This window comes from Corapipo altera, unplaced genomic scaffold, assembly GCF_003945725.1.
Source record: "Corapipo altera isolate COAL_440 unplaced genomic scaffold, ASM394572v1 79, whole genome shotgun sequence".
Lineage (NCBI taxonomy): Eukaryota > Metazoa > Chordata > Aves > Passeriformes > Pipridae > Corapipo > Corapipo altera.
The window spans coordinates 4,430,177-4,446,087 of record NW_020884927.1 but is presented as its reverse complement, the minus strand read 5'-3'; the positions used below and the strand labels follow the sequence as shown (position 1 = coordinate 4,446,087).

Here is a 15,911-nt window from a genome sequence, read left to right as displayed (position 1 = left end):
ATAGATATAGGACGGGCATTTAAGTCATAATGGCAAATAACTGGAGCAAGTCATTACAGAGCACTTTTATTCCAGTCCCATCTTAGCAGACACGTTACAGTGCAAAGGGTATTTAAGTGATGTGTGGTCAAGCTTTCCCCTTTCATACTACAACCAAAATTTCATACAGGAACCAAAATTCCACATTTAAATAAGAGGCTTTAATTCCAACTCCTTCCAGTTCGCATTCACACTAAAAGAAGTATTGTGTGGACTCAGAGGACAGAGAAGCCAGAGGACTTTCTACAAAAAGAAATAAATACTGTAATATACCACTACCCCCAGTTTGTACTGATGACAGTTACTGTCATTACCTCTATTCTTGGTTTCTTTGCTTCTGCTAATATTTCATCTGCTGCTCTTTTAACTACAAGAAAAAGAAAACATTAAAAATGCAAGACTGTAGTAGACTTTAATAAAATAAAAAAGATATTTTTTAATTAAATTGTACCTTGAGTGGACCGTTGAAGACCAATTTCAAGTGGAGCACTTCTGTCTATGCTTGATGAGGTTGCTGTAATCAAACAGAACATTTAGTTTAAACACAAAATATCAGCCATAATATTTGAGTCAAAAAGGAAGAGGGACAAAAGAAACTGCAACAATGGAAATTGTAACTAGATATCAGGTAGTAAGAGCGGTCAAACACTGGGACCAGTGGAGTGGAGATATTCACAACCTGTCTGAATATAAAGTTAGATCAGGTTGCTCAGGGTCATCTGGCCCTTCTTTGAAAAGGGGATTGAACCTGCTGGCCTCCTGTGGTCCCTTTCAACATAAATTAGTCAGTGATTTTATGATCTCTATATACCACATAAAAGAGAGTCACAGTGCTAATTAGAGCCTGGAATCAAGATCTACCAGTTTGTCCAGTTTTTTGGAACAAAGACAAATTGCCAGTCCCTTTAAAAAATGGTTCTACTGCCCATATTACAGAAATAATCTCATATTCCAGGATACTTAAAATTTTAAGGCCACCAACAAAACAGAGCAACCTACAAAGGCAAGTGATATTTATCTTCTTCTCAGAGAAATCTCTTTATTCTGACCATTGTTAACAAAAAATGTAAGATGATGAAATACTAGGTAAATCTGTCAGACTGACAAAGCAGTGATTTGATACGTTTTTCTGAAGATTTTATCCCACACATTTCTTGCATTCAAGATCAATGTACTACTGAAAGCTTCCCACAGTCTAGAGACAGAAAAAACATACATGCTAAGCATTCTAACACATAACTATTGAGGATGTTAATAATAATAATAAGGCAGCTCACTTCTAAACATGCATGTAGGAATGCAACTCTTACCTAAGCATCATAAAAGCAATTAATTTCAGAACAAAATTAATAACCTTGTTGAGAAGTCTGAACATATTCAATTAAGATGCAGACTGACCATTGTTGACCACTCTTCCCCTCCTACCCTTCACTTGTGCCATGAATATGAAGCAGCAAAGTGCACTATGTGTCCAAGGCAAAAGAACACATCACTCACATGTTTCCCCATTTAGGTATGCAAGCAAGTCTTTCCTATCAGGTCTTCTTACCACAGGAATGTTTTCAGTCTGAAAAGACAGCAGACATGATATTAAACTGTTCTTTCCTCAAAGTCTCTTGCTGAAAAGTACCCATTCACACAAAGACAGGAACACGTGTCCTGCCACCCAAGAAAGTTTAACTAGCAAGCTTCAAAATGCAACTACATCCTAGAGGATGTTCAGCTACACAAAATGAAACATGCTGTCTGCTGAAAAACTGAAAGAGAGGACAGCCTTTTTTCCTCCTTCACTTCAAACTTGCAAATAAGGTTAGCTTTTAACACACAATTCTCTGCCAGGAGTCTGTGTTGATACACAGAAATTAAGTATCTCAATTTTCTTGTTCCAAGTACCTAAAACATGCAGCACTGCTGTGTCAGATAATCATGCAGCACATGGGAAGATGAAGTGTGAGCTCATAGAAAGCAGTCAAATGGAAATCAAAAGGACTTTTTCCACTGAGAATTCCTCTATCTTTATTTGTAGAGCTTATCCACTAATTTCTCTAATTAGATTGCATATTTCCAAGTCCACTCCAAAGTTATTTTGCTGTATTTTAGTCCGTTCTGTTGATCTTTGCCCTCTCAGGCACTAAAGGATCATCTAGATTGGAATTGCACAACAGAACAGATGGACAAAAGTACTCTTTTGAAATAGTGCTGGAAACAAGTGTGTCCATAGAATATCAAGAGAAACTACACCACTGTTAATATTTGGGTGACACACACTTGCTGTAAATGCAACCTGGTGGTTTGAAGGGATAATCTGTTAGGAAGCAAACTGCCAAGAAAAATGCTCCACCTTGGCAGGGACTGTCACGGGATCCTTACGTAGAGGTGCTGGTTTTTAAACTCTCACGTGCACTCACACACTTTGGTGCATATCTTTTCCCCCTTCCCCAGCCAGATTCATCCATCTCAGTGCTACTGTCATCCCCCCAGAATATCTACACACGGTATTACTTATCACAAGAAAAAAACCAATGTTGTATGAGGTACTTACCGCGGCACGACGGACATACACAGGATGGGAAAGGTGCACATTATTGAGCAGGAACAAGATAGAATCCAAAGTGTAGTATTCCCTGGGCTGGCCCTCTTTCCCTGTCCTGTAAACCAGTGAAACAAAAATAGTAACATTTAAACTCTCCATCTCTCTTACAAGCACACCCTTTTTTAGAAAAGATCTCTGTCCAGATGACAGGTGAAAGAACAAATAGTAATATTAATATCAGGCTACTGACAAACTGGTGAACTCTCAATTGTATTAAAAAATACAGGTGAAGGATATGTGTTCCTGCAGTCTCTTTAATGAACAAATTATATAACCTATCAAAAATAAGCCAAACTAGGAGTTGGATGGGTTGTAAAATAAACAAGCGAGATCTGTGAAACCATAAGTACATATTCACATTTCACACGTATTTATTCTGATTATCAAAGGAACTGCCTTGCCTTATTTGGGACAGCCAGAGAAACATAACTGAACTGTGAGTGAAAAAAAATATTACATGCTCTTCAGGTATAACAGGATAGAATTTTCACCCCTAGAGAAAGCACAGTGAAGAACTCAGAATATATAAATTCTATGGAGTCTAGAGAGTAAAGGGTTCAAAATAGTGTCAAAAGTTCAAAATAAGGAGCAACTAGAAACTAACTGCACACAAAACTAGCAAAACCACAACGAACTACAAAATCACAATGATCTCCCATACTAAAGTCAGACCACCTCAGAGCAACACAACAGCATCAAGTTCAATCTCAGCTTTCAAACAGTTTGTTTCAAAGGGACACCTTTTAAGTCTAAAAGGGAACTTGTTCTATGCAACAATTAGCAAAAAAACCTCTCCACCAAACAATAAAACTCCCAGTTTCAACTGGGCTCCATGTACATTGAACATAATTCCCTCCTCACACATGTTCACTCATTATGCTGTTAGGATAAGATTTTGTAGGAGAAGCAATGCCTGTCCAAGTTTCAAAACAAAACCTACTCCTTAAATACTCCAGGTGCTCTGAGAAACAGAGCTGGCACTCAGTTTCACCAGGAAAGCAGCAAGAGCAGCGATCCCACTGCCCACCTGGGACCTGCCAGACCCTGGCTCCTCCACATTGCCCAGTCCCCTTCCCCAACCAGCTGGCTCACCTTAAAGCCTGAGGAAGACAAGCCAAAGCTATAAAATTTAAGACTGGTACAGATTTTTTATGAAATATTTCAGGAAGAAACCCTTCCATTAAAACCCTAAGAAGGAGCTTTCCCTCTAAGTACAGCGGCTTTACTCGTGGCTCACCATCAGCACTGAAACACAACATGCACCACAGAAGTGCCAATCTCTCTGGGGGAAGGGAGAGCAAATAAAAAATACTCAGCCACAACATTATTGAACCTGAGAGAGCTACACAAACACCTACTAAAGCAAGGGAAGTGTAAGTCTGTTTTCTCAATACTGTAGATTTAATGCCACTACTGCTTTGCTTGCAATCACTTTTCTGAAATTAGCCAGACAGAAGTGCCCAATGACCTGTTCAGAACCCATTACTAGCAGTGAGGTTCAAAACATCCCCTTCCTAAGGATGCCTGAGAAAACCAGTATATGAATATCACACAGAGAAAAGGGATCCAAAATACCAGTAGAACTGTAGAATAAAGAATGTTTCTACCACTGTTTCTTCCTTCCAAAAACTTGGCCTGGGGGGGGGGGGGGGTGTACATTATGCTGCTGGAGAGGAAAGGGAAGAGACAAAGTATCTTTAAACTGCTAAGAAGGCAAAACTTGGCTCCACAACTACAGCCAACAAAACTGGACTCCTCAGCAAGGAATTGTTTGAGTAAAGAGCAGAACAGTAACAATCCCTGATAAGGTGGTATCTAAACAAATTCGGAGCACTGGCAGAAACAAAGGCTTCCTCCACATAGGCTTGGCTCTGAAGCGAAGCCATGGTGTCCTGTGATGCAGCTGTCACTTCATTTTCAAACAAACACTTTAGGTTATCCTAGGTTGGAATAACTCATTATTTCTTTGGAATGTTCCATATGCACTGAGCATAACATAAAAGTTCCCAAATCTTCGTTTGCAAAGCCTAGCCATGAATATAAAAGTCCAGCTGGTCATCTATTCAAGTTTTAACAATATTTAGCAGTAAATGGCATAATTTAAAAACAAACAAACAAACAAAATACTGAATCCTTACCTATTAATTTGAAAATACAGTATTACAAACCATGGGCACTGCCAAATCTCAGCAGGGCACAGCTGGTACTTCATCACTTCAACCCCACACCTAAGAGATCCCCATGCTCTAAGAGGATGTTTCATTAGGGGGACAAGATATTGCATGTTAAAGGGAAATCATCAGATGGAAAAGCAGGTGCATATGAGGAGAAAAATCTAAGTCCAAACTGATATTTCAGCATCAGTGTGTGCTCCTGCTCAATAAACAGAGAACTAAAAGCAAGCAGATCTGAGGGTAGCTTACCTCATTAAATTTACAAACATCCAAAGTAAAAACAGAAATTAATTCTCTTATTTCCCATATTTAGTTATGGCATCAATTAGTTAAGAAAAAAATTAAATCTTAAGAGGTAAACTTCAACAACCCCAGTAATAAGCATTAAAGCAAAATAAGGAGTTGCACCTCTTACAAAATAAAACTCCACCTTAAAAAATGAGAAAATGTTTATATAATACAAGAGAGAAAGTTTCACCTACTTGTTTTCAACACCAGAAATTTATTTCCTACTCATCCATTCACCTTCAACCTGTGGGCACCAGGAATTTATTCATTTTTAACTGATTTATTTCCTCTTTCCTGTTTCAAAGCCTGTATTTTTACAGAGGTAGCAAAGCCCTGTGTCTCATCCACAAAAGCAAGCAGAAATCTTTAAGAACACAAGATGAGGCACATTGAGTATCACACAAATGACAATACCCAGGGCCAGCTGCTCCTTGTTTAAACTCCTCAGCTGCACATACAGCCCTCGGCTGGGCAAACAAAGCAATACGTTTCTCTGTTAGATTAATTCCTTCCTTTGGTTTTGAAACAGATTTTATAATTACTCTTCAGGAGCCATAGATCAAAACACACAAAACACCTAAACTCAGGCCATGTAGCCTTCCTCACTTGTCACCAGGAGTATTCATATAACTATTACCTGCAAACTAACCTGGATTAAAGTTAGTTTTTGTGCCCTCCCTCCCTTTTTTTTCCCCTTCAGGTTACTTCTAACTTGGCTCAGTTCTCAGACCAGTTCTCTGTTTGGCTGACTTTTGTGTAGCACAGAGAGAAGGCAGTGCAGGGCAGCACTGCTGACTTTGTCAGCTGAGCTGCTCGAGGAGTCAGAGCTAAATGTCTCATGGGACTACTTCTAATTCTAGCAGGGACAAATGCCACTGCTGCTGCTTGGACTGGCATTACTCTCTCCAGGCTGGAGATGCAATTACAGCAACCGTGCTGTGGACACCTAAACAGAAATCAAGGTTTGCTCTGTGAAAGACTAAGCCACCAATTGCTCAGTGTAAGCAGACTGTGAATCCTGTCAGGTGACCTGAATATAAAGGGGTTTGAATCTTAAAAGTTTTTTAAAATGTTCCTCGTAAATTTGGCAATTACATAAATTACTGTGGTGTCAAAGCTACTGAGCATGGCTTGCAGAACTGGTCTCAGTTTTACAGTGTCTTCAATTTGAAGATGCAACATGCAAAATGGCACAGTGGTTCCCAAGAAACATTGTGAACTGCCAGCAGTGTGATCCTATCACAAGTTCAGAAGCCACTGGTCTAAAACAAGATTTACTAACTTACCTCAAACAAATAAAAACCCTCCAAATTCTACCACATCTACCACAGGAGGTGAATACACAGAGAGCTATGAGGAGGTCACTGCTGTTGTTCTGCTCAGAGTATCATCTAATCACCCACAGTTCCTTCTTGACCATGAAGATAAAGCTGCCTGACTGTACATAATGCAGTTTTCCTCTCCAGCTGCTGTCTTTTTTGGCTTTTGGTAACAATGCCTGGGTCTAATTCCAGCTCTCCTGAGCAGGAGTACAGTTGGACTGGTGTATCAGTTTCTTGTTCCCTAGAGAAGAGCAATGAATCTTGCTTGTCCAGTTAACCAGTGCTTGTTAATGCTTGGGAAAAGTAACTTGTGGCAAGGACACCACCGTGACTGTCTACGCATTGCTCAGCAAAAATACAACTAAGACCTTTAATTGCTACCTCAATGTTTTTCTTCCTCTTCGGTCTAGCTACCAGTATCCCCTACCGAGCCAGGAAACACAAATAACTCCAAAATTAGTTTCTGAAAACCTGAAATGTGCTTGAAATAGCACATTCCTAGTTATAAAACAGAACACAAAGTAAGATCAGCTAAAAAAAGCCCGTCTGCAAGTTAAGATAAACAAACAGGTTTATTTCCTTTCTCTCTCCTAAACTACAAGTCAGGATCCTAATATTCATATCATAATTATGAAAACAAAACAAAAAAATAATTCCTAGTCAGACGGAATGACAAGTTCGGGGGTTTTTTTTGAGAAATCCGCAGGTTCTTCTACTTTTCCACAAAGCTTCACAGGATAACATACCTGAAACACTTGCTACCTGACCTTTAACAATGAGCATTTTCTTTCTCCTAGGTTTGAAAGAGATTCATTGGAACTCTTCTAGCAAGGACTAGAAAAGCAAGCAGCTGCTAAATTCTGAGGAAAGGTGAACGAAGAACTTCCTTGCAATGGGAGCAATCCATACCATACCAGGAAATTCAACAGGTACAAACCCCTGTTTTCTGGAAGTTTCGGAAAAATAAGCATTTTATCTGGTACAATCACTTAAGCCACGTAAACACTATCTCTACTTGTCTATTATGACAAGACTAATTAGGAAAAGCCTGCACCGGGTCCTGCCCAGGAAGAGGCCCCCGGTAGGGGCAGGGCACCCGCACAGCTCACCGGGGCTCGCAGGTGAGCACAGGGGGAGTGTCGGTTTGGACCTCTCTGGCTTTGTCCTGGTGTTCCAAAGCTCCAGGACAGCAGCAAACTGGAGAAATCAACTAAAACAGGGGAATCACAGAATATGCTGAGTTGGAAGGGACCCATCAGGGTCACTGAGTCCGATCGCTGTCCCTGCACAGGACACCCCGACAATGTCACCGGGTGCCGGACAGCGTTGTCCAAACAACAACGTAATTACGGAACGCCTCGTTTTCCACCGAAAACCCAGAAAAACTCGGGAGAAGCTGCCTCCTGCCATCTCATCGCGTGAGTCTGCAGGAAGGGGCAGGAGAATCGAGGAACTACCCGACCGCGGCCCTTATGGCCCGGAGCACGGCTCGGGAGCCTTCCCGAAGGGAGCGGCGAGTCCTTCCCTGCCCGCTCCCTGCCCGGCCGGGCTGCCGGGCGGCGGCATCGCCACCGGGACACCCGGGCACGGCGGCGCGGCCCCGGGGCCCCGCGGGACGCGGTCCCAGTCCGGCCGCACCAGCTCGCCTCGTCCCTGCAGAGCGGCGGGGACCGAGCCCCGTCCCCGCGCCCAACTTCGGGGCAACTTCTCCCTCCCTCCTCCTCCTCCTTCTCCTCCGCACCCCCCTCTGCGCCCGCCGCGCCCCGGGCCGCGCCGCTCACCCCCAGATGACATAGTTGGTCTTGACGTTCTTGGGCCAGGAGAACTCGCCGAAGATCACCTCGTCGCCCTTGACCACGATCTCCTTCTTCTGCGTGTTGTACTGCCGCAGCACGCTCAGCACGTCCGCCATCTTCGCCCGCCTGCCGCCGCTCCGGCCCCGTCGCCGCCGCCCGCCGCAGGACCCCGCCGCCGCGCCCGGGGCTGCCCGCCGCGAACGCCTGAGCCGCGGCCGCCGCACCGCCTACAGGGGGCGACGCCGCGGACGCGTTGCCATGGCAGCGGCCCGCCCCCCTTTCCCGCCCTCAGGGTGGTCCCGGGTGATGCCGGAAAGCGGCAGAAAAAAACTTCTTAACGCCGATTTGTAGATGTTAAAAAGGGCCTTCTTCTTTTATTCGTCATGCTGGACGTTGGGAGGGCAGCTCCTCTAATCGGACGCGCCAAATGGCAGATGGACGGGCCTTTATTTATTGCGCGTGCTGTTTACATATTCATTAGATAGTTTTGCTTACTGAATACATATTAATGACGTGCTTTGCATGGTCACGCCCACATGGGAAGTCTTCCTTGGTCCTTCCGGGTCTTCGTCGTCGTCCTGACCCCTGTTCTTGAGCGGGCACAGCGTCATTGTGTTCCACCACCAAAAACTGCAGCGCTTGTTCTCTCTTTTATCTGGGCACACAGAGCTTAGTTTACATCCTGTTTGTTTACACCCCTTATCTAATTCTCGAGGACTTCTCCAAGATTGTATTGTTCCTTGTTTGGGCACTCCAGGATGCTGCGAGTGAAGTTTCTGCCTCTCCCGTCACGGGTGCAGCTTTCCCTCGCCCCGAGCACCCAGAGTTTTAATGTGTTTTGTGTGAAAACTGGGGCTGTTTAGCCTGGAAAAGAGGAGGCTCGGGGGAGACCTCATCACTCCCTACAACTCCCTGAAAGGAGGTTGTAGCCAGGTGGAGTTTGGTCTCTTCTCCCAGGCAACCAGCAGCAGGACAAGAGGGCACGATCTTAAGCTGTGCCAGGGGAGGTTTCGGTTGGATATTAGGAAGAAATTCTTTACAGAGAGAGTAATCAGACATTGGAATGGGCTGCCCAGGGAAGTGGTGGATTCTCCGTCCCTGGAGGTTTTTAAGATGAGACTGGATGTGGCATCAGTGCCATGGTCTGGTAACCACGGCAGTGTTGGATCAAGGGTTGGACTTGATGATCTCAGAGGTCTTTTCCAACCCGGCTGATTCTATGATTCTATGAAAACAGTCACTACACAGGCACTGCCTTAGTTTATCCTCCCTGCTTTCCTTCTCCTGGAGCTGGGATGCACCAGGACGCCCCGGGTGTCAGCTGGGTCACAGCGCTGGGATGGTTTGCACGGTGGTATGACCTGGAGGGCTTTTGGTGCTGAGGAGGTTTTAGAGGGTGTTGGGAGGGGGACTTGGGGGTGCTAACAGGGTTTTGCGGGCTGCTGAGATGGATGTTGGGGTGTTAATGCTGTTTTAGGGGGTGCTGGCAGGGTTTTGAGGATGCTAAACCATACTAAAATGAGGTTTGGGGCTGCTGAGGTTTGAGGGGGAGTTGGGGCTGCAGGGATGGTTTGTGGTGCAGAAGGAGGGGTTTTGTTGGTGCTAAAGGGGTTTTGGAGGGTGCTGGGAGGGATTTGGGGGTGTTAATGAGGTTTTAGGGGGTGCTGGCAGGGTTTTGAGGATGCTAAAACACACTAAAATGGGGTTTGGGAGTGCTGAGTGTTGGAGGGCAGCGCTGGGATGCTTGTGGTGCACTAGGAGGCGTTTTGTTGGTGGTAAAATGGTTTTAGAGGTTGCTGGAAGGGACCTGGGGTTTTACCCCATTACCCCTGACCGTGTGCCCAGCAGCACAGTCAGTGCTGGCTGGGACAGCACAGACACAGACAGGAACACCTCAAGAAAACAGTATAAAGGGGTGAGAGAGAATGGCATGAAACTGTGTTGTGAAAGGTTTAGGTTGGATGCTGGGAAAACACTGTTTACCCAGAGGATGGTTGGGCAATGGAACAGGCTCCCCAGGGCAGTGGTCACAGCACCAAGCCTGACAGAGCTCAAGCAGCATTTGGACAACATCCCTGGGCACATGGTGGGATTCATGGGGTGTCCTGTGCAGGGCCAGGAGGTGGACTGGGTGATCTTTGCGGGTCTCTTCCAGCTTAGGATATTCTGTGACTCTGTGGTTCTCTCAGAAGGTTCTTGCTCTTCATCTTGCTCTGCAGGCTGAAGAGAAAATGTTCTGGATCCTGTATATAAATCAGGGAAAAAAAGAAAAATGTCTGCTTTATCAATCACAAAAATGCCATTTAATTCCAGTATGAATAAGTCATCAAGAGACTATAGCAAAAAAAAATAAAAGGTAATTAAGAGAATATTTATTGCCTCTGCATATGAAGGACAAACAGTAACTCCATGGAGCACATCCTGTGGTACCTTGTGGAGTTTGGGATCTCAGAGCTCCTGTCACACAGTTTGCTCACCAGAGCAGCCACACAGCTCTGACTGGCATGAGCTCCCTCTGTGCTCCAGGTTCATTCCTTCTGCTCAGGCACACAAAAACTGGGAGCGTAGCACTTCCCAGCAGAACCCAACAGACTGGTGTCCCCCTGGGGAATATAAATTCCAGGGTTTGAAGCCTGGAAGAAAGCTCCCATCATGGCTTTTTCTAACCTTTGATGCTCAGAATTTTCTTAACACTTTCCCACACTGGCAGAAAGCATTATCCCTTCTTAAATCTGAAAAAGGCAAAATTGGGTCATTTTTCTTCCTGTAAGTAATGTGCAAAGAACTGACAAAATGGACTAAAAGTCAACAGCCCATAGAATTCCCTGTTCCAGGATGTCAGCAATATCCCCATCTGTGTTAGAAGCACTCAGCATGTGAAGTACCATGAGCGTATTTATAACATTTCACATATGGTATTGAAATAATAACACACAAATATACTACACCAACTACTAACATTGTGAATTATACCAATCACTGCCAATATTTATTGGTCAATGGATATAGAGTAATACTGATGCACTTAGAAGACAAAGACATAATGAATAAACAGAGTATAATTTCTTGGACTGGATTTGGAATTATTACTGGAGCTATGGCTCATGAAAATTGCAATGGAACTTGAAATGCTTCCAGTGGGTCAAGTCCTGTTTCCATGCCTCATCCAAAAACCTGCATCACCTAAGCCAGTGCTACATCTTAGGAAACACACCCTGTACATCTGCTACACTACAGATAATACTTTCTTCAGTATTATGGTGTTACAGTGACACCAAAAAGCCACTCATTTCAGTTCTGCTGCTCAGGGAGCAGGGAATGGTGCACACATGGCTGCAAAGAGATTTATTTTCAGATTTCAAGAAAATGGTGCAGTTCTGGTTTTCTTTTTCACATAAGGCTGTCTTCATCTGGGGAGAACACTGGAAAACAAAGTTCAGCAAGACAGTGTGTGCATTGGCAGTAGTTCACCAGGGACATGATGCCTGCACCCTGAGGAGCAGGAATGCTGAGGGAGGCAGGGAACAAAAGATGGAGCAGCACGAGGTGAGGTGAGGTGGTCGTGCCCTGCTGAAATCAGTGCAGGTATGAAACAAAAGTTGGAGCAGCACGGTGGGAGTGCGGTCACGCTCTGTAAGAAACAATGCAGGTAACAGGAGCCAAAGGAACAACCTAAGCCCTGACCAAACTTCACTTCAATAACCCCATGTGTGCTCATGGCTGAAGTCAAACTCCAGCTAAACAGAAAACGATGTCAACTGTAACTCATCTTTTCTCCTCCCTCGAAGAAAACAATATAAATACAGCTTAAGAGAGCAGGGAGGTCAGAGGAGACTCCACCTCTGTGTCCTGGGACTGTCAGCAGGCTGCACCTACCTCCTCCCCCAGGGATGCCTGTTGGGCATCAAACATTCGGCTGTACCGAGTGCTTCCTCGGGAAATGTGGAAAGCAGCTTGTGCTTGAGATCGTGCTCTTAGGGCTGTATCAACATCTCCCAATTTCATGTGCTTGTGCCTGGCTGTGTTACATTTTATGTGTTCACACGTGCTTCTGCAGACAATGTGTTTGCCACCAGCATAGAATCATAGAATGGTTTGGGTTGGAAGTGACCTTAAAGATCATTCCGCTCCAGTGCCACAGTGGCTCTGCATTTTTGTTGCTTAGTGCCGAACTGGCCATCCCTCAGAATCCAAGCCCAGCTGCTTCCAGTCCTTATGGTTCCTGAGAAGCAGCTGGAATTCAACAGGGGTGGTTTTCTGCCAAATTTAATGCAACAGATAAATTTGTTTTACTCTTAATGCGATACCTTCATTAGGAGTTTTAAACGGGAGTTTACAAAACGCTTCCTGCAGCTTTGGGACTCATAGTGAGATTATTTACCAGATTATTCGTATCACTAAATCAGGATCTGATAAAAGGCATCGGAGAAACTATTTTCACATGGCAATAGACACACGATCCCTCCGGGAAATCCACCCCATCCTTGCCCCATCTCCTGGCCCCCATCCCGGGAAATCCACCCCGCCGCTGCCCCTCTCTGACCCCCATCCGGGAAATGACCCCCATCCCGGGAAATGCATCCCATCGCTGCCCCTCTCCTGACCCCCATCCCGGGAAATCCACCCCATCGCTGCCCCTCTCCTGACCCCCATCCCGGGAAATGCACCCCATCGCTGCCCCTCTCCTGACCCCCATCCCGGGAAATCCATCCCATCGCTGCCCCTCTCTGACCCCATCCCGCTGGCGCTCACGGCGCACCGGCAGCGCGCTGGGCAGCCCCGTGGGGCGGTGCGGGGGCCTAGCGGGCGCTGCCGGACCGCGGTGAGGACTGCGGGGAAGCCCCGCCCCTTCCTGTGTCGGCCATGGCCCTGCAGGGGGCGCTGCGCCGGGCGGCGGCGGCCTGGGGGGGGCGGTGAGAGCGGGACCGAGGAGAGGGGTCGGGAATGGGGGCCCGGATTGGGACCGGGAATGGGATGGGGATGGGGATGGGGATGGGGATGGGGATGGGGATGGGGACGGGGACTGGGAGGGGGAGAGGGATCGGGATCGGTGTTGGGACTGGGATCGGGAGAGGGATCGGAATCCGGATCGGGACGGCGGTTGGGATTGGGACTGGGTTTGCGATCGTGATCGGGATTAAGACTGAAATGGGACTGGGAGAGGGATCGGGTTTGAGAGAAGGAGAGGAATAGGGATCGGGACAGGAACCGAGAACGGGTTCGGGACTGGGAGAGGCATCAGGATCGGGATGAGGAGAGGGATCACCAGGCCCAGGATCGAGGTCGGGGTCAGGATCAGGACAGGCATCGGGATCGTGTCACGGTGCCGTGGGAGGAGCGGGGGTTCCGGGGCCCGGGCCGGCACGGCAGGGACGGCTCTCGGTGCTCCCGCGGGAGGCGGGCGGTGCCCCGGGCGGTGCCGCGGGCGGGACACGTGTCCGGCCCCGCCGGGAATGGAGCGTTTGGCGAGTAACGGCCCCGCCCGGGCTGCTCGGCAGCTCCAACACCCGGCTCTGTTCTCCTGCCCCCGCCGGCGCTGAGCACCAGAACGGTGTAGGTAGTGCAGCTGAAGTGAACTTGAGCGTAAGAGAGAAATCGGTTAAAAAAAAAAAACCAGGACAAAGCCAACCCTTAATTTGTGAACTGCAAAATGTGATGTTTGTCTGAAAGCTCGAATATCTGATTGTGATTTCTTTTTAGTTCGAGAATGGGGAGCCTACAGTCTACTTCTGTAGGATTGTCTAATGATGCTGCTGTGAGTCAAATACAGGTAACATTATTTATGCTACTTTTACTTATTTTCAACATTTATAAAAGCTGTGGGTACTTAAAACGTGTTCTTATTTATACAAAGAAATACTGTAAATAGTTCTGCATGTTGAACCTGTTCTTATGTTTATTATGTTTATCAAGTCATGCTGGCAGCATTGTTTATCCACAGCCCTGGAACCTGATCTTCTTAGGCTGCACCCATTTTATGTTTTTTTCAGACCTCTACTCAATTTTTTGGAGTCAAGTACAGGTCAAACATGGCTTCATAGGTGCCAGCAGTAATTCTCCTGTATTTGTTACCATAACAGCAGCGTTTTGACTTCTGTATTGGCTTTCATGACTGTTCAATATTGTTGGAAATGTACTGGCATAACGCTGACTGACTGAAACCTCACTGACTTAAACTTTCTTTTGAACATACAGAACATTATTTCAGACAACTGTGTGGTGATTTTCTCTAAAACAACATGCCCATACTGCAAAATGGCAAAAAAGCTTTTTGACAGTTTGAATGTGAATTACACAGCTGTGGAACTGGACACAAATATGAATGGAAGCCTGTTCCAGGACGTTCTTGAGCAGATGACGGGTGGCAGAACAGTGAGTATCTTTTCCTATACATAACAAGCAAAGTAAGAACTTGGGATACACATGTGCCCCTTGGGGTATGTCCATATCAAGTTCTTCATCTTTTTGAGACAAGTAACGTGGGATACGAGCTCCCAAATTAAAGACAAGGTACTGCAGAAGGGTTCTGTACCCTCTTTTCCTTTAGAGCCCCCTGGCTATCCCTCAGTTATCTTTTCCATAATGCCACTGAAATAACCCAAGTATCTATTTTTCATTTGTATATTTAATCCATTGTGTTAAACAATTGCCTTGTATTTTTTTTATTTCCTATAGTCTCACTTGACTCAGTTATTACAAACTCCCACACAGTGACTTCATCCCACTTCTGAGGGGCACTCAAAGCTTCCCATCTCTGTAAATATTATGGAAATGTATGAGTTGTACACTAGTATTATACATACATCTAGAAGAACACAACTATTGCGTGTATTAGAGTCCATGTGGGCTTACTTAAGACTTTTATCTTTTTTCCAAGAAGTAACTAATGTAATTCTTGTTTTCTTGACAGGTTCCAAGAGTGTTTATCAATGGGACTTGTATTGGAGGTGCAACAGATACTCAAAGGCTTCATGATGAAGGCAAACTGCTTCCTTTAGTTCATCAGTGTCAAATAAAAGCAAATTCCTGAGCAGCCATCCAGCTTAGCTTCATCTTCCTTTGTATAAACAGAATTTCAGATGAATGCAGAAGATCACAAAGATACACACACAGCATGAGCTGCACTCAACAACTTCAAACCATGGCTTTCTGAATCACAAATCATTCTCTGACAGACTTTATGGACTTAGCAAATTAACTGGTGTCCTTGCTTAAGCTTTATCATAATCAAAATGGTCATTAAAAATCATTATGTAACTCAGGACTCTTCGTGTGAGACAGTGATGTCATTTCATGGCTTTAACATCCTGCTTCAGAGAAGTCTAAACTGTACAAGAATAATGGGTATTTTTTTGCTCCACATTAGTTTGCTTTCTAGCTTTGTTTCAGTAAATGGTCAGTTTAATTTAATGGTGCCTTTATATTCAACTCTTCTCTGTCAAATTGTAATGAAGAAAGTAAGAACCCAATGAGGCTGCAGTGATTCTGGTGTGTGTGTGTGTCTGCCTCTCACATTTCAGTGCCTGATCACCGAGCTCCCAAACCATATCCACTTGAACAGAAAAGGGAATAAAGAGTCTGGCAGCTTTAGAGGGGAAGTAATGGCTTTCATCTCTACTCTGCACTACAAAGTATCAGTCTGTACAGTGCCATTCAGGAATTCTCCTAGGGGAGCCAGACAGCTCACTGACACTAAACT

The 15,911-nt window shown here is 45.3% G+C and overlaps 2 protein-coding genes and 1 pseudogene across 5 annotated transcripts in view; 1 reads left to right on the top strand and 2 right to left on the bottom strand.

Moving 5' to 3' along the window:
* The window catches only part of CDC73 (cell division cycle 73), a 106,113-nt gene extending 97,753 nt beyond the window's left edge, over nucleotides 1-8,360 (bottom strand). The window contains exons 1-5 of the mRNA XM_027658388.1: nucleotides 8,198-8,360; nucleotides 2,582-2,687; nucleotides 1,537-1,606; nucleotides 491-553; nucleotides 354-406 (exon numbers count right to left, since the gene is read on the bottom strand). Of these exons, the coding sequence (XP_027514189.1) occupies nucleotides 354-406; nucleotides 491-553; nucleotides 1,537-1,606; nucleotides 2,582-2,687; nucleotides 8,198-8,328 (423 nt within the window). The 5' untranslated portion in view covers nucleotides 8,329-8,360. The remainder of the gene's footprint in view (nucleotides 1-353; nucleotides 407-490; nucleotides 554-1,536; nucleotides 1,607-2,581; nucleotides 2,688-8,197) is intronic.
* Nucleotides 2,089-2,512, bottom strand: LOC113954358 (annotated as a pseudogene).
* A 4,679-nt stretch (nucleotides 8,361-13,039) lies between the features above and the next one.
* Nucleotides 13,040-15,681, top strand: GLRX2 (glutaredoxin 2). Of its 4 annotated transcripts, none has more exons than XM_027658429.1 (4): nucleotides 13,040-13,125; nucleotides 13,913-13,982; nucleotides 14,408-14,584; nucleotides 15,123-15,681. In XM_027658429.1, the coding sequence occupies exons 1-4, from the start codon at nucleotides 13,076-13,078 to the stop codon at nucleotides 15,240-15,242; spliced, it is 417 nt and encodes a 138-aa protein (XP_027514230.1). In that variant the 5' UTR covers nucleotides 13,040-13,075; the 3' UTR covers nucleotides 15,243-15,681. The 4 variants fall into 4 exon arrangements, with proteins under 4 accessions (XP_027514230.1, XP_027514233.1, XP_027514231.1 ...); XM_027658432.1 differs by lacking the exon at nucleotides 13,040-13,125 and adding an exon at nucleotides 13,126-13,149; XM_027658430.1 differs by lacking the exon at nucleotides 13,040-13,125 and adding an exon at nucleotides 13,651-13,765.
* The last annotated feature ends 230 nt before the right edge of the window (nucleotides 15,682-15,911 follow it).

Excerpts from the sequence above, each read along its gene's own strand:
- GLRX2 (XM_027658429.1), top strand. The coding sequence starts at position 13,076 with ATGGCCCTGCAGGGGGCGCTGCGCCGGGCGGCGGCGGCCTGGGGGGGG. Across the intron at positions 13,126-13,912 it reads GCGGCGGCCTGGGGGGGGCG|TTCGAGAATGGGGAGCCTAC; the intron begins GTGAGAGCGGGA and ends ATTTCTTTTTAG. Across the intron at positions 13,983-14,407 it reads CTGCTGTGAGTCAAATACAG|AACATTATTTCAGACAACTG; the intron begins GTAACATTATTT and ends TTGAACATACAG.